Source organism: Poeciliopsis prolifica, unplaced genomic scaffold (genome assembly GCF_027474105.1).
Source record: "Poeciliopsis prolifica strain line A6 unplaced genomic scaffold, Auburn_PproV2 SCAFFOLD029, whole genome shotgun sequence".
In the NCBI taxonomy this organism is placed as follows: Eukaryota; Metazoa; Chordata; class Actinopteri; order Cyprinodontiformes; family Poeciliidae; genus Poeciliopsis; species Poeciliopsis prolifica.
This window is the reverse complement of record NW_026562404.1, coordinates 4,911,139-4,933,052: the sequence shown is the minus strand read 5'-3', so window position 1 is coordinate 4,933,052 and position 21,914 is coordinate 4,911,139. Positions and strand designations below refer to the sequence as shown.

Genomic DNA, 21,914 nt, shown 5'->3' with positions numbered 1-21,914 from the left:
AAAATGGGAGTGGTAGAATCATGTTTTATCGAAGAGACGGATAGAGGTTAAGAAAAGGTCTTGAAGAAATCCTGATAGAGGTTTTAAAATAATTAGGACAATGACTAGAATCATTTAGTTGGAGCTATGTTGAAATAGTTTATATTAAAGCGTATTAGACTGACCATGACTGACCATCATTTTCATTTGACTTCACAATTAGCATCACTTGGGATTATCACACAAATTAGAAACAAAAATTGTTTGTTTTTGCAACATGGGGCTAAATTGGTACTTATCCAAGGATTGTAATTAGCTGTATTGCACATCTAAAGTATTCATGTTGAAGAAGCTCTGTGCTTAGTTACAATGACAACTCTTGTCACGCCAAAGTAATTTCATGCATCTTAACGTTTCACTTTAGAAAATGTTCCACCTGCAGAAGTATGCACGTCATTAAAAACACGTTGGGCGACTTTCACATTATTTGGCCGCTTTGTTTTTATTTTTGTTTTACAGTGCAGTTTCAGGCTAAGTTGCTGCAGCTTCTTCTCCTGCTCGTATTGCTTTCTCACATCATTCACATTCGCCCTGCCCCTTCTACTCCTGTCCTCCCCTTCCGACCCTCCCAACCATCCCCAAGCATGGCCTGCCAGTGCTTTACAGTCTAAATTTAAACATGCTGCAGGGCCAACTGCTCCTCCAGCCACTCTGGGCCTCTTTTATTTTTCTCCACAGAGGTGAGCTTTTTTTGTCCGGGGCCCTCGGCTTGGAGGAGAAGTCTGTGGCTCTGAGACGGAGTTAGAGGGGAGAGAAGAGGGCGGCAGCGGCGAGGGGGGGAAACCCGCGCACATGAAAGGCTACTCTGGAGGCCTTCACTGAGGAAGATCTGCACTGAACCAGAGTTTGGGATTTTACATCAACCACTGATTTTATTTCAGTGGATTTTGTGGAAAGGTCGTGTAAGGCGAAGGTGTCAGGATGGCGACCAACGCGGATTCGGCCAAGCCGGTCATCATGAACGAGGAGGAATTGAAGAAGAAGCAGAGAGAGAAACTGAAGCGGCTTCAGGCCACAGGTGGCAACCCTCGACCTGCCAGGACCCTCTTCCTCTTTTCCCTCAGGAACCCTTTCCGAAAGGCCTGCATCAACATTGTGGAGTGGAAGTATCCTTTATAGACTGAAATATAAAGCTCTAGACACATTCATTAAGTTATGCAGTTATCACGTCACATTTCCACCAGGGAATTGAATCAAGTTGCCTGTAATCAGGTGATCACCACATTATGAAGACTCCTGTATCGACTGTGGTTCAATATTTATGAGCCTCTGATTTTCAGTTGGAGCCAGTTCATCCCAATCTGTCCCCATCTGGCACGTAAAAGCAATCAGCTTCCTAATTAATGAGTTAATTAATTAGCTGAATGCCTTCAATTCTGCTGGTTCATGTGGAAAAATTACTGAAATACAGGAAGTCTGGTGAGATTTGGGAAACAAACGCAGGCTGCTGACTGACAGGATGATGATTTATAACTCCTGTCGAGAATTTTCTGCATTCAGTTTTGATTTTATACATTTTTATTCAGAATAACAGCAAAATATCATTGTTTATGTGATGGCAGTACTGGTTTTATGGCAGAAGATATTTATTTTACACCAGAATAAAAATATCTAAGAATATCACACCAGAACAGAAATGTGGGCTTAATTATTAGTACGTTAAATACTTGCTTAAAAGTAACCATATTCTGGTTTGTCGAACATGACTATAGTTTATGGTCGGCTGTTTACTGTTGAATGTTAACGGGACAGATTCTATAAAAGAGGCAAATTAATCACAACAAAACATTTGTTTTTTATATACATTGACTTGTGTAGAAATAAACGTCTCACAGTTTGGCTGAAAACATTTTCCCCTGACGAACAGGCCCCGGTTTAAATGGCCTGTCATATTCTTGGGCTCTGCAGCTGTTCCTCCACATCACAGAAAGACATGATGCTGACCTGGCAGGGGAATTTTGTCGTAGCGCCCCCTATGGATGAGAATGAAGCATCACACCAGACAGGATTACGTTCACTCCCAACAGCTAAGCCAAGAGAGGATTTAAGACCAGAGATCACTGGCTTTCATCTGTTTGATATGCTCTCTAACACTATGTAGATGTATCACAAAAACCAGAGCACTACTCACACATAAAGAAAGTTATTTTTGAACTCATGCCTTGTTATGATCTTGAGCCTTCCTCACCCAGAACCTTTGAAATCATCATCCTGTTAACCATCTTTGCCAACTGTGTGGCTCTGGCTGTATTCTTACCCATGCCTGAAGAAGACAGCAACAACACCAACGAGAACTTGGTAAGCAGAACAAAAGAACTTATAAACGAGGAACAAGCCAGGGACATTCGCCAGCATTTTAGTTATTCTTAGACCTGCCAAGTCAATGACTTTGTTGCCCGATAAAGCAGATTGCTATAGTTGTACGCTGATTTGCTGGACAGTATGATGCTAAATGACTAAGGGCTTCAGCTGCTCTTTGGTGTGAGAGCCAAACCCCATTTCTAATGCTAACAGATACAACTCCGTTCTTTATTTGGAGTCCCATCTGCGGTTGTCCAGGGTCAATGGACAAAAGTGCTCTTTGTTCATCCTTGCATGATCTTATTATTTGTATTTCTGATCATTAGCTTGTGAAGCAGCCAGTGCAAAAGCACACCAAGAAATATGATGAGCAGAAACCACATATTTTGACAGTTTACAAGAATAAAGTGTACATGTTTTCAATGCACCCTAGATCAAAAGACTGTTTTTCAGTCTTTAGCACTAGGTAATCATAAAAAAACGGCATAAAAAAATGATATACACTCATGACTATAGAGCATAGTTTGGAAAAGATAATCTGGGAAAATATTGAGCTGCTCTGTGCCCACCTTAGTGATTGACAGTTGTCTTAGCACTGTCAATCAAACTCAGGTACACGCTGCTCAAACCCGCCTCCTGGCTCTGTCCTAGGCAAGCCTTACTTCCCCACAGTGGAGCCTGCAGGGAATGTAGTTAGATGACGGCAGATGAACAGTTTTCCTGTAATGGGAATTTTAAGTTATTTCTCTGCCATTAGCGAATTGAGCAGCATATACAGAAGTATGATTTACAGCGAAAAAACTTTCCCCTTGGCTGTGATTGGTTGTTTCTGAGTAAGTGGTGTATTTCTGCAAATGGCAATTGGACCACAGGATAGAGGCAGATGAGCAAATTTTTTTTCACAGATTATCTCATGTTAATATGTAAAAAAAAAAGTTTGATATATATGTGTGTGTGCGTGGGTGTGTGTGTGTGTGTGTGTATGTTTGTGTGCGTGCGTGTGTGTGTGTGTGCGTGTGTGTGTGTGGGTGTGTGTGTGTGTGTGCGTGGGTGTGTGTGTGTGTGTGTGTGTATGTTTGTGTGCGTGCGTGCGTGTGTGTGTGGGGGGTGTGTGTGTGTGCGTGTGTGTGTGTGGGGGTGTGTGTGTGTGTGCTTATATGAAGTAGATGGCACCTGCCTTGCTACATTAAATGAATATATTCTTCACAAACACGTCTTAATCATTTCACCTATTTTTATCCAGTTTGTTGTTACATTCAGTCAGATTCAAGCATTTTTATCCAGAGTTTTTATCCAGGCAGAGTGACTTCTTAGCTACTTACACAGAAGCAAATCTCATTTAAAAGAGGCAAGATTCACTTCTGGATGCGTTTGCCTGGCAGTGGTTCATATTTGCTGTGACCTTCCTCCTGCCAAAGCTTTCCCACTCCTCACTGTCATTCTTTAGACGGGAGAAAAGTAAGAGGATATGATTCACTCCCCCTGCTGCTTTCAGAAGTAGGTCGAGTGAGATCGAGTCCAGAAATGTTTTCTCACGTAACCCAACACAGAAACACTAAAATGTCGCAGCACTGAAACAAACGCAGGCGTTCAGCTGACCACGTTTAGAAAATGTACTGAAAGCTTAGGAATTCGGCACAAGAATGTTGCTAAATGTTTTGTTTCTGCCGAGTCGCTGATGCTGATGCCTGAATCTGACTGAATGTAACAACAAACTATGGAGGATTTACAGCACAAATCAAGTATATCCTTGATTTATGATGCCTGATTTGCTTTTTCATGAAGTCATGATACTTTAGGAAAACCAAGCTGCTCTGTTCTGTCTATGTCATAATTCACCTCCTGCCTTCGGTTCACACCAGTCCACAGTTAAATATTTCTAAGAAACAGAATTTTATTTTAGGGGAAAACGCTGATAAAATCTTAAGACATGACAACAAATACTAGTCTTTTTTGGGTTTTAAGTAATGAGTTTTTGATTTATTGTTTATGTTCTACTAAGAGAACTTGATGTGATAATTGGACCAATTCAAATTGTCTGATTTGTTTGCCTTATTGCAGGAAAGTCTGGAGTACATCTTCCTTATCATCTTCACATTCGAGTGCTTCATGAAGATCATAGCATATGGGCTGGTGTTCCATGAAGGGGCCTATTTAAGGAACTGTTGGAACATATTGGACTTTGTCATCGTTTTCATGGGGTAAGACGAGCTCTGAGCAACAGCTTGATATATCTTTTGCCAAAGAGCCTGTCCCCTTATTTTTACGCAATGAGTTAAAGATAAAAATATATGTTCTTTGAATTCTTTCTTTGTGATGCTTATTTTGTTCCAGTATAACCAACTTGATGTTTTAGACGTTTATGGTTTTTGTTATCTTCTCCTGCAGACTCTTCACCTTTGGCTTGGATACCATAAACATGATTGCAGGAGTGGAGAAGGAAAAGGGTGGGGGCTTTGACATGAAGGCACTGAGAGCGTTCAGAGTACTGCGGCCCCTTCGACTTGTTTCAGGAGTCCCTAGTAAGAGCCCGTGGAAACTGGATGTTTACGATGTATAAAAACACAGCCGCTTTTCACTGTTTCCCGTTTTTGTTCAGCTAGGTTTTGCAAACTCGTTATCATTCCAAACATTTTTGTGATAATATTGGAGAAGTATGTCATTTTTTTCTTCAAATTCATAAGTTTGCGCACACTGATATGCCTTTAAATTGTTTTGGAACGCCCAAATAATGATGCTTTAACTTTTTAAGTTTTTTGACAGGTTAAATTAAAATCCCTGCTCAAACAATCGAATGCCCAGTCATCATGCTGTTGTAGAAAGAGATAGGTTTTCTGTCTCAAACATCAGTGTGTTTCAGGCCTTCAGGTGGTGATGAACTCCATCCTCAAAGCCATGCTGCCTCTGCTGCACATTGCCCTGTTGGTGTTCTTACTGGTCACCATCTACGCCATTATGGGACTGGAGTTGTTCAAATGCAAAATGCATAAGACCTGTTACTACATTGGCACAAGTATTCAACGAAGGACACGTTTAACCACATTACCCACAAGTTCCGGCATCAACTTCCCATACTGATGCCTCTTTCTTTCATCCACAGACATCTACGCAACAGCGGAAGGTGAGCTGCCTGCTCCGTGTGCTCAGGCTGGACACGGACGCCGCTGCACGGTCAATGGTTCAGAGTGCAGGCCTAACTGGGAAGGTCCCAACAACGGCATCACTCACTTTGATAATATTGGTTTTGCAATGCTGACGGTTTACCAGTGCATCACCATGGAGGGATGGACCAAAGTCCTTTATTGGGTCAGTAACCTACAGCAGCATTCATGACTTTACACGTTAAAGGTGTGACTTGTCTGACAGTCTTGACTTGTCTCTCAGGTGAACGATGCTATCGGAAACGAATGGCCCTGGCTCTATTTTGTTCCTCTCATCTTGGTGGGCTCCTTCTTTGTGCTTAATCTTGTCCTGGGTGTTCTTAGTGGGTAAGGTGGCTGTTGTGTTATTTCTACTCACACTTGTTCTTGTCCTGCTTCGTCAGACAAATTAACACTTTCTTTACCGTTTTACTGCCCAGGGAGTTTACCAAAGAGCGAGAGAAGGCCAGGTCACGAGGAGAGTATCAGAAGTTGAGGGAGCGTCAGCAGCTGGATGAAGATCTCCATGGCTACATGGAGTGGATCACTCATGCTGAAGTCCTTGATGCTGACAGAGAAGGCAAAGGTGAGCTTTCAGAATATGTCTCTTTGCGCTTTCTAAACTTAAGTACAGTCAGATTTTAATGTATTTTACAGGGAGCTTGTGTAGTTACATAAGCGCTCAGTGATAAACAAAAAGTAGTTTATCACTGAAAAGAAGTGATGTCTATTTTTTGACATTTTTTTGCAAATGGAGATCTGAAAAGGAGACTGAAAACACAAATGTTATCCTTATCTCCCTTTACTGGGATCCCAATAAGCCCAGCTGAGTGTAGTTTAAACAAATCAGTATTTTGAAACTCTTAGACATCTATTAGTGGTTTTTAAAGAAAGAAACTGCATCATAAAGGGACCAATGAACACATGCAGTGCATCTGGAAGGTTTCAAGGAGTTTGCTCCTCAAGAGGCCAATGCCGCTGAAGGTTTGGCAATGATCCATCCAAAATGATTTAAACTTTTAAATATTTCTGAAAACTTCCCTTCACTTCATTGTGATGTGCTGCTTTGCCTTGATTTATCATATAAAATCTCAAAAGTTTGCTGTTTTGAGACTCCTCAAGCTTGTGACTATTTTCCAGGCCTTCTGCCTCTTACCAGTGGAGACGCTGACACAGACAGCCTGTATGACTTGGAAGGAAAGAGTCGTATCATCTACTTTTAGTGAGTTTCTTACTTTGTAAACGTACCATGCTGTTTTTATGGCTGTTTGGCAGTGATGACGGATTGTTTTCATGTTCAGCCGGCTGGGTCTTCGCTGGAATCGTTTCTTCAGAATGAAGTGTCTGATTTATGTGAAAACCAAGACCTTCTATTGGGCTGTGATGTTCCTCGTATTTCTCAACACGCTGACCATAGCCACAGAGTACCACAAACAGCCTGACTCCCTGACATCTCTGCAAGGTTAGTAATTCATTTTGTGTTTTCTCAGATTTATTCCAAACAGTCTTAAAGTCTGTCTCTCTTCTTTTATCTCCGCAGATGTAGTGAGCCGGATCCTGCTGGTACTGTTTGTCTTTGAGATGATGGTGAAGATGTACGCCCTGGGACCCAGAGCCTACTTCATGTCGCTGTTTAACCGTTTTGACTTCTTCGTCGTGCTCTGCGGTATTCTGGAGATGATCATGTTGTCTGTAGGAGCTGTGGCTCCCCTGGGTTTCTCCGTGCTCAGGTGTATTCGGCTACTGAGGATTTTCAAAGTCACAAAGTAGGTCTATCTTCTTCTAACACCACTGCCCTGCAGATATGAACCGTAATCTGCCATCTCTAAACTGCTTTTGTAGGTACTGGACCTCTTTAAGCAACCTGGTGGCCTCTCTCCTCAACTCCGTTCGCTCCATTGCTTCTCTGCTCCTCCTTCTCTTCCTCTTTATTGTCATCTTCTCGCTCCTGGGAATGCAGGTGTTTGGAGGGAAGTTCAATTTTGATTACAACCGTCCCAGGCGCAGTAACTTTGACAACTTTCCTCAGGCCTTGATTAGTGTATTTCAGGTAAGGCTCATTAGGATGTCATCATTTATGGCATCTCCAAAGCAACATAAAGACATTTGTTACTTTTTAATTATGTTTGTCTCAGATCCTCACAGGAGAGGAATGGACCAACATCATGTACAACGGTATAATGGCATATGGAGGGCCTGAGATTCCTGGGATTCTCGTTTCCATCTATTTCATTATCCTTTTCGTCTGTGGAAACTGTATCCTTCATGTCACACAAAAATATTATCTTAATCTTATAAAACATCAAATTACTTCAATTAAGGTTTTTTTTTTCATTTGTTTTCCTGAGCTTGTTGCGACCAGATATCCTCCTCAATGTATTCTTGGCCATTGCGGTGGACAACCTGGCAGAGGCTGAGAGTCTGACTTCGGCCCAGAAGGAAAAGGCAGAAGAGAAGATGAGAAAGAAGCTGCTAAGGTCAATGACAGCACACTTTTGTTGTCATTGTGTTATACTGACTTATTGAAATGCTGGTATTCTATCCAATAGATTGGATCTCAAGTTTATTTCCCCATTCTTTGTGGTAGAAGGGAAGCTAAAAAGTTTGAAGGAACTGGGACAGAGTTACCAGCATGTCTGCACATTGCTATAGTTTTTTCACTTTGCCTTTCATTTTGCCCCGTAGGTCCAAAATGCCTGAAAAGACTGATGAGGAGAGGGAGAGGATAGCAAAGAAACTGGCTGAGCAGAGAGCCAAAATGGAGGGAATGCCCACTACAGCCAAAGTTTGTGTTCTCTCTGGTGTGATACTACACAGTAGGGAGTGCAAATATGTTTAGTTAACGTTTCTTTTTTTTTTTCTCTCAGCTAAAAATTGATGAATTTGAGTCAAATGTCAATGAAGTGAAGGATCCATTTCCACCTGCTGATTTCCCAGGTAAAACAAAAAATTCAGAGGATTCTCTTTGACTCTTTTCTGGTTGTTATGCAACCTGGAACGATGACAGGAGAAATTTACATATGTTTATTAAACCAGAACCTGTTTGTGAGATTTTTAGCTACTGATACTGATTACATGTAAAGAAGACCCAGCCATACTGTGCTGCTCCAATACAGGGAAATCTAACACATCTTGCTCCTGCTGATAGATTTAATGCGGCACATTTTGCTGACCTGCTGTACATTAACACTTGCTTGTTTAATCTGTTTTGACATAAGATTATAAGCTATTTTAAGAGAGCTTCACATAGTTGTGTGTAAAAACATTTTTAGAAACTTTTTTATTTTCCTGACTCACAAACTTAGCACTGTGCCTGAACGCTGTAAAATTAACTTCCCAAAGTTTCAGCTGCAACATAAATATGTTGTAGGTGATGACGAAGAGGAAGAACCTGAAATCCCAATCAGTCCTCGACCCCGACCAATGGCCGATCTGCAGCTGAAAGAAGAAGCCGTCCCTTTGCCAGAAGCCAGCTCCTTTTTTATATTTGGTCCTCAGAACAAGTATGACGATTCAACATGCTCCTAAGATTTATCAAAGTTCAATTTTGCAGTTCGGTATCTTTAATTTTCTGTCCAGGTTTCGTAAGCTGTGTTACAAGATCATCAATGCTTCGTCCTTCACCAACCTCATCCTCCTCTTCATCCTGCTCTCGTCCATCTCGCTGGCAGCTGAAGATCCCATCGATCCAAAATCCTATAGAAACCAGGTGACCTGCAGGCCTAATGCAAAGTGCTGGACCGTAGCTACAGGATAACGAAGGCGGCAAATGACAGCTGTTATTCTTTATGCTTCTTCTCAGATCTTAGCCTACGCTGATATTGTCTTCACAAGTGTTTTCACCATTGAGATTGTGCTGAAGGTAGATCCAAGATTTAATCTTTTATATGAAATCATTAACACAAGTGAGCCACTGTCCTATTAAAAAAAGCTAACATGATAATATTTTACATTTCAGTCAGATGCAATGTAAAATTGATCCAAAGATTAAAGTAATAGCCAATAATTATCCTTAAGGAGGAAAATTATCTTTAAAAAAAGGCACAATATATGTTTTTTAAAGCATAAACACATGCAAATTTGATTCATCACTGCTGTGTGTAACTGCACTGTTCTCTGTGGCAGATGACTGTGTATGGTGCGTTCATGCACGAAGGCTCTTTTTGTCGTAACTCGTTCAACATCCTGGATCTGATTGTGGTCACAGTGTCACTCCTGTCTATGGGAATGGAGTGAGTTTACATTTAACAGTCACTCAGTCAGGAAGAGAAACTAAGTGTTGCTTACAGCCGTTCATAATCCTGAAACCAGAACAGTGAGAATGCTCTTCACTGTGTGTCGTTTGCAGATCCAGTGCCATCTCTGTGGTGAAGATTCTCAGGGTGTTGAGGGTGCTGAGGCCACTCAGAGCCATCAACAGAGCAAAAGGATTAAAGGTAAATAAAGTAGTGACACTTTAAGGTAACAACGATCCACTGAAAGTGAAATAACTTCAATATCTCAGAAAACATGCACATTTTGGTTGTTCTCTCAGTCAGTCAAGACTTTTCTGAAGTTTCATGAGATGAATACACGATAACATAAAACAGTAAGAGGAGAAATACATAATCAATTTTACAACTTAAACAATCCAGAGATCTTAGGACATTTCCACTGACTACCACTGCAGGAGACAAAAAAGCTGAAATTAATGCAGCATTCAGCTGCACCAAATGTGTTTCTCTTATGCGTGTGAGGCAACAGTGCTCCCTTTTTTGCCCAATGAATATGTCACCAGATCATTTAATACAAGGCAGCCATGCTATTGTTGTGCAAAACACAGCAGTAGTAAATGGAAGCACCTAAAAGTCACAAATTTGTGTACAAAATTAATTTATTGTTCACTCATGAAGATTTTACTAAATAATCCGGCTCCAGTTAGTTTTCTCAACACGTCTTTTCATAAACAATCACATAAGTAGTCTTTTAAAGGGAAATCAAATAGATGATTTGTAATCAATATTTCCGCTCATGCACAGGAAAAAGTTTCAGCTGTTACTAATAACTGTGATATAATATGCAGGAGAAAAATTTAGAGAGAGCAAATGTTTAGTAATGACTGAGACGTCACAAAAAGCAAAAACCTTGCAAAAACATCGTCCAACTTTATGCTCACAAACGATACCCATGGTTGCCCCAGTTGGCTCGATACTGATTCCACTAGAGCTTGTAGAAAGGTTTTGTGTACTCTAGTTTTTTTTTTGTGTGTGTGTGTGTGTGTTTTTTGTGTTTTCATAAACTGGGTCAAAATCACTTTTGAGAGCTTTTTGGAGGGGAATAAGGGAAAAATGTGCTCTTTCCGTTTGTTTACTCTCACTAACCCGTAACCCACTTTCCTTCTTTGAATCTTTATAGTTTATGCTTATTCTATTCTTTTCTGTGTTGCCAAAAAGCAGCCACACAATTTGTTATGTTGGGTATGGGTTTTATTTTGCCCAGAAAACAATCAGCTTTTTCTTTAAAGCAATAGACAAATGCTGCATATAGCATTTTCCCTATAAAGTCAATTAACTATTTTACTGTCATTTTACTTGTAGCTGTTCTCAGGATATATTGTTTTTTTCCCCTTCTTCTTTTTTTTTTTTTTTACAGCATGTGGTCCAATGTGTGTTTGTGGCCATCAAGACAATCGGCAACATCGTCCTGGTCACCATGCTGCTCAATTTCATGTTTGCCTGCATTGGAGTGCAGCTCTTCAAGGTAGTTTATTTTAAAATAGTGCTTACTTGGTAAGCTTCAGCGAAGGCCACATTTCTAAATTGGTCTACAGTACTATGAAAGCCTCGCTACTTGAAGATTAAATTAGTTACTCATCACTTCGCTTCCAGGGCAAATTCTCCAGCTGCACAGACCCGACCAAAGTGACTGCAGAGGAATGCAAGTAAGGCGAACAACACCGACTTACCATAGACTTCATTTATCAGAGCTGTAATGTTACCACTCTCTGCGCGTTCATAGAGGATATTACGTGAAGCACATGGAGAACTCCCTGCAAGAAACAGTCCTGGCGGAAAGAAAGTGGATAAACAATGACTTTAACTTTGACAACGTGCTCAACGGGATGCTGGCTCTGTTCACCGTCTCAACGTTTGAGGGCTGGCCCAAGTGAGCTCAGGATATATTTTGATATTGTATGATATATTGTTTTGGTCGGTGAATTAAATTAACTGACTGTCTCTTATCTTTGTCCCGTTCCTTTTCTTCATTCTTAGGCTTCTTTATAGAGCTATAGACTCAGCAGAAGAAGACATGGGTCCAGTTTATAACAACCGTGTGGACGTGTCCATCTTCTTCATTATCTACATCATTCTCATCGCCTTTTTCATGATGAACATCTTTGTGGGCTTTGTCATCGTCACCTTTCAGGAGCAGGGAGAGCAGGAGTACAAGAACTGCGAGCTCGACAAGAACCAGGTAGGCTATGCTGTTTTGAAGGGGTTTTTGTTGGTTCTACAAAATCAGAAAGATGACAATGCCTTGCATAAGAACTGAAATTTTATCTGACAGAACATCACAAAAGACATGCATATTCTGCAAAATATAGCACTTTGAAAGTTCAACGAAAACCTACTTTTTGTCTCATATTATCAGAGGACTTCTTTTTTTTGCTGTGTCCTCTTCATTATCAATGGGAAACTTAAAATTCTTTCTGTCCTTTAGCTTTCTTTTTTAACTTTTTTGTTCCACATTTATACTTGGATAAATCACACACAGTTGGGCTGACTTCTGAAGGCAGTTCGCTGGATTTTTTAGGGGTATCGGAATAAATGGGACTGAATATCAAATGCACTGTACACGTTTCGGATTTTTATTTGTCAAAAATATTGGTATTCATGTATCATTTGTCTTCCACGTCACAATTATGCACCACTTTGTGTTGCCGTTTTACATAAAATTCAAGTAGGATGCATATAAACTGGTGGTTGTAATCTGTAACTCAGGTGTGGACTCAGATTATTTAACTTTCGACACTCACTTCCTGTCTGTCCTGTCCCCCTTCAGCGTCAGTGTGTGCAGTACGCTCTGAAGGCTCGCCCTCTTCGGTGCTACATCCCAAAAAACCCGTACCAATACAGAGTGTGGTACATCGTCACCTCATGCTACTTTGAGTACCTCATGTTCTTCCTAATTATGCTGAACACATTGTGTTTAGGGATGCAGGTGAGTTAGAGTGTTTCACACGGTTTTTGCGTCCCGGAATCGCAGAGTTTAATTTTTAATTAGCTTCTGTTCTGCCCAGACTTAAACACCTGCAATGTTATTCAAAATGCTGCTCAATATTATTATTACAAACTGTAGATTTTGCTCAATTAGACGACAATGTAAGCTTTAAACCTGAGAAATATATTGCGTTGAAATCTTGAATTGTGGCACTCATGTTTTAGTAGATTTGTTGCGTTTGTTCAGATTTGTACTTTTTATTGACTTTCATTTTTTTGGCTGAGACATTGCATGTTCTGACAATTATTTCCTCTAGCTTTGGATGCTTTGTAACAGGAAGAATTTTCTCTCTTACTTTTTTCACTTTTGGACAGTGGGAAAAAAAATATTGTTTTTACAACTGAGAGCATCTTATTAGGATCTCAGAAAATATCTGAACTTTGACCCCAGTTTGCGGAGGAGTTGAGTTGGAGGCTTTATAGTTGCAGAGCCGGACCAAAGAGCAGAGAAATCTAGTTATTCTCCTGCAGCAATAATTAACATGCATTATGTCTGATATTATGTCCTCCCTAAAATAATGGCCTAAGTAATTTTTGCAGAATGTTTTTTTTTTCTGCTTCATTTTTTAGCAAGAAAGAGGTATTGACTACTTTGCCAAAATTGCTTTTGGAAAAAAAAGTAAAAAATGACTTAGCTGATTACTTTAGGAAACTGACGATATGCCATAAAAGCCCTCCTCATGCAGTCTTGAAATTTTGTCAATCAGATTTACTGGATGTGTATTCCTTCCACACTGTCATAAATGTTTGAATCGTTGCATGTTTTTCATTTTCCAAAATCTTACCTTTTGCATTAATTTCTAATTAGATTAAGTGATTTTCCTCCCATCCGAACAGCACTGCAACCAGTCGAATTATGTTACCAAGCTGTCAGACACTCTGAACCTGATCTTCACTGTGCTCTTCACCGTGGAGATGATACTTAAGCTCTTGGCTTTCAAAGTGAGGGTGAGTACTCTAATGTTTTCTGTTCTGATAAAGAGATCCCCAGCACTCTTTATAAGTCCTGGTTACAAAGATGATTCGTCTCTCTCTGCAGGGCTACTTTGGAGATCCCTGGAACGTCTTTGATTTCATCATAGTCATTGGTAGCGTTGTTGACGTCATCCTGAGTGAAGTTGATGTGAGTATATGTGACATACCAGCACATATATTTCATGGCAAACTTAAAGAACTCTACGTTTTTCAGGTTGTTGTTGCAGGTGCTGTTTGTCGAAGTCCCTGGAGTTCTCAGCCTGCAGTTTGATTTGAGAGATTGGGTTTATTTATTGATCAGAGGTCTTTGATGTTTTGCCTTCATCACGTTGCTTTGTTTCTACAGCTCCTTTGTACCGATTCACTTCCATCACAGCGGCACCATCATTTTTGCTATCATTCATTTCACTCTTGATAAAGATTGCACATTTGTATGTTTTCTGAACATCTAAAAAGAACACAACTCCAATTTCAGTTAAGAAATTAATTAATTAAATGTTTTGTCACAGCAGAATTGTGTCAATTTTTGTTGCACTTCGAACTATGATTGCACTGTGCTGACCTTGTTTGATGCACAAACGGGCCACAAATCCCCCCCCCCACCACATTTTTTTGTTTTGAAAATTTCTCCAGTTCCTCTTCATCATTCTATCCACATGCCCCATCACTCCTCTCTCTGTCCTTCATCCCCCTCACTCCTCATATGTCTATCCTCCACAGGCCGCCCTGGTCTCCAGTGGAGGACTGTACTGTCTTCATGGCTGTGCTGTAAATATCTGCACCGCTGCATGAGCCTTGCTGTGTGAGCACCCCGCTGCGTTCTCAACTAAAACACTACTCTCTCTTCACTCTGTCGAGTCGCTGCTTTAGGTGTGTTTGGTGATGTAAAAGTCTAAATGTGCGACAAACCTCATTCGGCCTGATATACTCAGCCGCAAGTTAGCTTTTACAATTTGCATCAACAAGTTAAGAGCTCATCACTGCTTGACTGGTAAAACGAACATGCTATTTTATTGATGCAAATTGTGTTGATTTGTTTCATTTTGCATGGGTTACAAGTTGAAATCCATCAAATTACAATATATGTCATTAATTAAAGTTAGTGAATTAACAATGCTACCTTCCTTAAAAGTTGTGAATCTACAGTTACCAAGCTGGCTATTGATGTCTTAGCCTTGCAAAAATATTCATAACCACTGAACTCTTACATAAATTGTCGTACTGCAACCATAAAGCTCAAGTGTATTATAGGAAGATTCCATGAGATACATCAAAACATAGTAAAGTACAATTGCAATGTAAAATAAATATAAAACACAATTTTCATTAATAAAAATTTTAAAAATTTGGAGCATGTTCTAAAAGCACAATTTATAGCAGCTTTGCACATCAAGAAACTTTTGCGCAATAGTTCAAGCCCAGTCAGGTTGAGCAGAAAGCACTTTGTGAGACTTGCTACTGGTTTTTGATTGGATTTAGATCTGGACTTTGACTGGGTCACTCTCATGTAGAAATATAGTTTGAGTTAAACCATACCCTGCTATCTCTGGTTGTATATTTCAAGTTGTTTTAAGTTGGACTTCTTTGACTATTAAAGACCTTTAATTGCCCTGGACTTTCTTCAGGGTCATCTCTCTGACTTGGGGCTAAACAAGGACAACCAGAGATGAAATCCCTAAAAACGTACAATAAACTTTGTGATTACAAAAGGACAATGTGTGAAAAAGTTAAAGAGTTGTGGATACTTTTGCGAGGAAATGTATTAAATCGGGACTGATTCATGCATAACTCCCTCTTTTCAGGAGACAGATCCCATGGAAGAAATTGCGGTAAGTCAGTGTCTCCTCATTTAAAAGTAACGTTTTCATGGTTTTCCTCTACAAAGCAGCTGAACTCTTGTCCGCAGGCTTCTGAAAACGCCTCTGTCTCCATCACATTCTTCCGACTCTTCCGTGTTATGCGTCTAGTGAAGCTGCTGAACCGTTCGGAGGGCATCCGTAACCTGCTCTGGACCTTCATCAAGTCTTTCCAGGTTTAGTTCTCATCATCTCGTTTTATCATCATTATTTCATTTCCATTTGCCGCAGTGTTTCTGACCCGTCTGCTCTCTGTCTTCAGGCTCTCCCTCATGTAGCTCTCCTCATTGTGATGCTCTTTTTCATTTATGCTGTGATCGGGATGCAGGTACAGCCGTCAATGTTGATCCTGCTAAAACTTTGTGGGTCGTTATCATGTATCTGGTTCAGAGGGGCCAACACGATGTGAATCTAATTTGCATGGCAACAACCTACAGATCTTTGGAAAGGTAGCCTTACAGGACGGCACCCAAATCAACCACAACAACAACTTCCAGACATTCCCTCAGGCCGTTCTGATGTTATTCCGGTAGGTACCTTCTCCAAAATGTGTTTCTCATATTTAAAGCTCGAGCCAACGTCTCACTGTTCAAAGTGTGTTTATGTGTCCAGATGTGCGACTGGTGAGGCTTGGCAGGAAGTTATGATGGCGTCGATGTACGGGAAGCAGTGTGACCCCATGTCTGACTTCCTGCCAGGAGAAGAGTTCACCTGCGGGTCCAACTTTGCTGTCTTTTACTTCCTCAGCTTCTACTGTCTCTGTGCCTTCTTGGTCAGAAACAGCTTCATCTTTAACGCTCCTCCTTTCCATTCATACTTCAGCAAAAATCACAATTTAAAGTGAAAATAGAAGTGGCTGGGGACACTGTTATCTGTTTTCCATCCTAATCCAGATCCTCAATCTGTTTGTTGCGGTCATCATGGACAACTTTGACTATCTCACCCGTGATTGGTCTCTTCTTGGTCCACACCATCTGGATGAGTTCAAGAAAATCTGGGCAGAATATGACCCCGAGGCCACGTGAGTCTGAACACTGCTGAAACTTTCACAATTCATATTTAGCTATGTAAAATAAAACAGATGCATTAATAGGAAACAAAATGTCTCTCTTACATAAAGAGGGAGAATCAAACATCTGGATGTGGTGACGCTGCTGCGACGGATCCAGCCTCCTCTTGGTTTCGGCAAGTTCTGTCCTCATCGCGCTGCGTGCAAGGTACACTCATCCAGAACCCTGTGCTAAATGCAAGCGTTTACAGTTCAGGCCTAACCATTTATTTGAGGATAGTGATACATAATGCAACCTCAGTGATTGGTGAAAACAAGAATTCGGTGCACAACCTTTGAATTTATTGCTGTTTTTGTGTCAATCCCACAGGAACAATATGCAAACAGGCACAAATGAAACACTACTAATACCTGATGAAATGTTGGAAAGCTATTAATAATCTTCTGGCATATTTACACCTGAATGTTTTGACCACTTCTTTTTTGTTAGTACAGTACCAACTTTTGAGGATGGTCAATACATCTTGTGTAGGCAAGGGCTTTGAGAAATTTCTCTTGATTATGATTAGCCTCATTTGTCCGCACCAAAACCAGATTTATTTTATTTTCGGGATCCTGCTGAAAAACTTAGTTTCAACCTGGTTTTAGGTGAAGCTAAAAATCCCGACCTTTGTCTTCATTATTATGAGCACAGATGCAATGCTATCACTGGTAGCAAATCGGGCGTCGTGATGCTCAACAGTTGGTACTTTGTTCTTCGTTTGAAAGTCCTTCCTTAACTTCTCCAAATATATTTGTAGTAAAAGTAAGCAAACAAGTCATCCCCTGTCTCCTTTGATCAAAACACATTTCAGCTGAAAACATTGGTCTTGTGTCTCTGGTTCGGCACCCTCTCAAGGCATAACGGTGTTAAATTGCTGCACTATAGACACGAATGTGACACTAATGTTTGAGCAACTGGAAGCTCAAACTGATGTTTGGTTGTTCTTGAACATCCGAGATTCTTTCAGGGCGTTGGTTTGGGTTGCAAAAGAGTTTCACATAAAGTCAAAGCTGTGCATCAAGTTAAAATGTTTAAAAATTGACTCTGGAATTGTAAAGGAATCGCTCAATTTCATAAGCTCCATACAGAATGAATTATTTCCCCCCCCATGAGTTCTTGTAAACAAAAATGTAAAACAGGAGAAAATTGATTCTCGTTCTTCTGTCTGCAGCGTTTGGTTGGGATGAACATGCCTCTCAACGGCGATGGCACCGTCACGTTCAACGCCACTTTGTTCGCTCTGGTCAGGACGGCACTAAAAATCAAGACTGAAGGTGTGGCACGTCAGAAACCTGTTCAGGTCATAACAAGAAGAAATTCACTCCTTCAAATATCACCAGTTACTGGGTTTTCTTTGTCAAACACTTTTTACAGGAAACTTTGAGCAGGCCAATGAGGAGCTTCGAGCAATTATAAAGCAAATCTGGAAACGCACCAGCATGAAACTGCTGGACCAGGTCATCCCCCCTATAGGAGGTTAGTGTGTGGACGCAGATAGATGCTTTACGAAGAAATACCCAACTTCTCACATAGACAGATCTGTGAACTACAGATGACGAGGTGACTGTGGGGAAATTCTACGCGACATTTCTGCTCCAAGACCATTTCCGAAAGTTTCTGAAACGCCAGGAGGAGTATTACGGCTTCCGTCCATCAAAGAAGAGCACCTCGGGTCCGGAGATTCAGGTTGCTTGAAGAGATCTTACTAACTTCCTATCTTCATAAACATGGGAAGGATCTTGCTTTCAGCTTCTTTGCCACTTTCTGTTAATTTTGTAGGCGGGTTTGAGGAGCATAGAGGAAGAAGCGGCTCCAGAGATGCACAGGGCAATTTCAGGAGACTTGCAGAATGAGGAAGAAATGGACAGAGCGATGGACGAGGCTGCAGAGGAAACCATTTATCAGGTAGGAAACCCACTTCCCAACAGAGCACAGCGATTGCTAACATGTAAGCCTGCATGTGTTGGTTGATCTTTTACATTTTCCGACTTAAGTTAAGAAATCGGGAACATTTCATTTGAAGGGGTGTGTTGCATAAGACTGACATTACACTGACAGTGTAGTGTTATGTCATAAACACAACACAACACCTCTCATGAACATGAATGTTTATGACTGTTGATTTGAAGTGTCATTCATAAATAGTGACACTTCTAAAGCAAAGTTTACACTTTTAATGCGGGTTTTAATGCAACTTTGCATAAAAACATATAGTTACTAAGTAATGCTAAGTTTTAATGCACTTTTAATGTATATTTGCAATGAAAGTGCCATTATTTACTGAGAGATATGTAATGACAACATTCAAGAAGACTCCTTTATGTTCATGACAGGTTTTGTGTTACGTTTATGACATACACGTACACTGTTAGTGTAATATCAGTCTTTTGCACACCCCTTCAAATAAAGTGTTTCCAGAGTCTTAGATTCACGTTTTGAGATGTTCTGATATTTCTGGCATTCACATTCTGCAAATCAGTGGGACCGATGTATTCCATCACTTTACCTGCTTTTGCGATCGGTATCTCCAGCGTTCTCATGGTCTGTTCGGCAACCGAGTCGAATCCTTCTCCGCCGAGGCCACCGACGCTCAGAACTCCCAGATGACCCACCAGCGGCCCCTCCAGTTCTCAGAGAGCCAGTCTGAGTCTCCTCCCAACTCCTCTGCCCTGGCGCCCGGCGCAGACTTTTTCCCCGCTACAGCACCAAAAAGCAACACAAACAACAACGCCTTCGCAGAGTGAGTGGCAAGCAACACACGCTTCCATCCGGCTGCATGTGCGTGATAAGAGTTTTTGTGTCTGATTGCTTTTCATGTTTACGTTTCAGATTTTTCTTTGACAGAGAAGCCAGTCCAGATGAGTTCTATAATCCCTCTGAGGACGAAGAACCAGGTACGACAGAGGACATAAGACACCTGGAGACGTGTCTGCACATCCTTCACATACAGCGCCGTGCTCCTGAGTTTTTCCCATTTTGTCACAATGCAAATACACACTTTATTGTATTGCATCGAAATATGGCAGACCAAAAGAAAATAGAACATCCTTTTGAAATGGAGGAACATGATTCCTAAACCTTATAAAATCCTTATAAAATCCTGAAAGGAGGAAGTGCTTTTGTATTCAGCGCCTCTTTACTCTGAGACACTTTGAAAAGCAAAATACGGCTTAAAATGTCAAATAATTAATGAATGAGTTCACCTCCATGTGAACTTAATCCCCCTCTAAATGCATAAATGTGAAAGAAAATATAGCTAATGACAAATAAACCCTAAAAATGGGCTTTTCAACATTTTTTTTCCCATTTTCCAGACCTAAGACACTCCTGGAACTTCACAGTACAAACAAACAAAACACAGGTATCCTTTTCCTAAACTCATACGTGATATTGTGACATTTGTGATGTGAACAGAGTATAAATTTCATACACGATTACATGTTTCATGCAGTTCCCTTATGAGCCCGAGTGGATGGAGAGTCGGAGTCGGAGCTCAAGGACTCCAGCCGATCAGCTTGTCCAGGAGGTAAGGAGGGAAACTCATTCACTTTAATCTTTATCACTTCTCTGAAAGATCAATATTTTTGGCCACGATTAAGGTTTGGTTTTAAAAGTCTAATATGCAGGAGAGAGAATTGGATTGTCTAGGTTATTTGCACAACAATGTGATTAAGTAAGGGTTGGACCAATCCTCCTTCCAACCCCCATTTTTTAGTCATTTTTATTTAAAAAAGTTTCCTTTTACTTACCAACTATTTTCTACTTATGCTCATTTATAACATAAGCTCCCAATAATATAAAATACATCAAAGTTTGTGGTTTACTATCAAATGGATTTTGGGACACGTGTCCCCTGAAATGTTCATAATATTTTGAGATTTTAAAATTTGACTTATATAAAAAAACAAAAAATACAAGAAGTAGAATTTTTTCCAATATGAATAAAATAAAAGTGTTTGTTTTTTTTTCCCCTCAGGCCCTTGAAATGGGCGGTCTGGCCTCCTTGTCCAAAGATCCTGGTTTTGTCTCCGAAACTAAGAAGGAGATGGCCGACGCCATGCACATCCCCATTTCAGAGATGGAGGGCGTGGCGAGGGGCATCCTCAGCGAACGCTCCGACAGCGTCCCCTCTGCCAAAAAACGACGTCCTGTACCTGCTGGTGGAGGACAAAAACCTGGCCAGCCGGAGCCGGCTGTCAGGAAGAAGAGACGTCCGGTCCCCACAGTTCCGAGCAGAAAGAAACAGAATGACTCCGAAGTTTAGGTGTGTGCTTATTGATTTTATGCGGATAAAGTGACTTCAGCTCGTTCAAGTTGTTTCACCAAGCTTGTTGCCCCTTTGACGATCTGTACCTGTTAGCCTGACTCCAGGTCAAACAGCAGGTTGGGGAAACTGGGTACACCGAGACATCTTTCAGATGCAAGACTGATAAAAACAGAAAAAACATCTTAAAGTAAGCTGATCAATATACTTCTTTTACCTTATCATTTACTGAGGATATCCATTCCACAGGTGGGACAGCTGAGTGAATAAGGAAAGTGTCTTAGTGTAGCCTCACAGAAGGGGGCAGTGATAGTGAGCAAGGCTCAGTGAAAACTAAACAAATGGCAGCAGCCATTTTTTGGCCTGCAGTTGATAAGATGGTGGGAAAGTACGACGGTAAGTGGAAACAGCTAGTTTTGTCTTCCTACCAGAAAACAAAAGTATTTAAAAGGTAGGAGCTTCAAACTGTCTTTGTGACTGAAATTTCAGCAGGTTTTCTGTTTAAAGCTGCCCTTAGCAGTTTATTGTAGCAACAATTATCCTAAGTTCTAGCTGCAATAAACTGTTTGCTTTATAATCAATGTAGTGAAACGTCACCGTGCAGTTATGGGTTGTATGTTTGTCCCTTAGATTAGATTTGATCCCTAAATAGAGGGTTTTCAGCATACCTGGAGTATGGTTGCTTTAGCTTGAAACATTTTTATTCACATCGGTGTGGACTTTTGCACTTGATTCATGTTTTGTGAACAAATTCAGTCTTCCCGGAGGACTTTTCTATTTTTTGCTATTGATGTTGTCCTCTGATGTGCCTGCGTTTAACTGTCACACATCGAGTTTTAACGTTAGTGTCAAGTATTTTCATCTTTACTCTCCCTTTACTTTGGATTCTGTACAATAAAGTTTGATATTTTTTCACTGTTTCACCCTCATAAAAAAAACAAAAAACATCTAATCCAATGTTTGTCTGTATGAGCATTGTTTTTTCCCTGGATACAAATAAAAAAAACCTGACATGTGGATGCTTTGCA

General features: G+C 40.6%; 1 protein-coding gene across 1 annotated transcript; it reads left to right on the top strand.

The window, feature by feature from the left end:
* Nucleotides 1-653: 653 nt before the first annotated feature.
* LOC129372226 (dihydropyridine-sensitive L-type skeletal muscle calcium channel subunit alpha-1-like) lies at nt 654-21,903 on the top strand. The gene is made up of 45 exons (XM_055049349.1): nt 654-1,145; nt 2,232-2,337; nt 4,402-4,541; nt 4,729-4,862; nt 5,201-5,353; nt 5,441-5,646; nt 5,725-5,828; nt 5,921-6,066; nt 6,621-6,702; nt 6,782-6,942; nt 7,021-7,246; nt 7,323-7,530; nt 7,616-7,736; nt 7,843-7,957; nt 8,166-8,265; nt 8,348-8,417; nt 8,851-8,983; nt 9,060-9,189; nt 9,283-9,342; nt 9,606-9,712; nt 9,829-9,916; nt 11,112-11,219; nt 11,348-11,400; nt 11,478-11,624; nt 11,732-11,933; nt 12,522-12,680; nt 13,577-13,687; nt 13,779-13,862; nt 14,435-14,482; nt 15,517-15,543; nt 15,621-15,746; nt 15,833-15,898; nt 16,008-16,099; nt 16,183-16,342; nt 16,464-16,591; nt 16,691-16,787; nt 17,794-17,896; nt 17,997-18,098; nt 18,175-18,308; nt 18,402-18,527; nt 19,154-19,362; nt 19,452-19,516; nt 19,937-19,983; nt 20,074-20,148; nt 20,599-21,903. Exons 1-45 carry the CDS (start codon nt 961-963, stop codon nt 20,884-20,886), a joined length of 5,532 nt encoding a protein of 1,843 aa, XP_054905324.1. The 5' UTR covers nt 654-960; the 3' UTR covers nt 20,887-21,903.
* The last annotated feature ends 11 nt before the right edge of the window (nt 21,904-21,914 follow it).

What these genes read in the sequence shown, in the direction of transcription:
- LOC129372226 (XM_055049349.1), top strand. Translation starts at nt 961, where the DNA reads ATGGCGACCAACGCGGATTCGGCCAAGCCGGTCATCATGAACGAGGAG. An exon ending in TTTGTCATCGTTTTCATGGG is followed by an intron (nt 4,542 to 4,728) that starts GTAAGACGAGCT and finishes CTTCTCCTGCAG; the next exon opens with ACTCTTCACCTTTGGCTTGG. An exon ending in CAGAGGAAACCATTTATCAG is followed by an intron (nt 18,528 to 19,153) that starts GTAGGAAACCCA and finishes CGGTATCTCCAG; the next exon opens with CGTTCTCATGGTCTGTTCGG.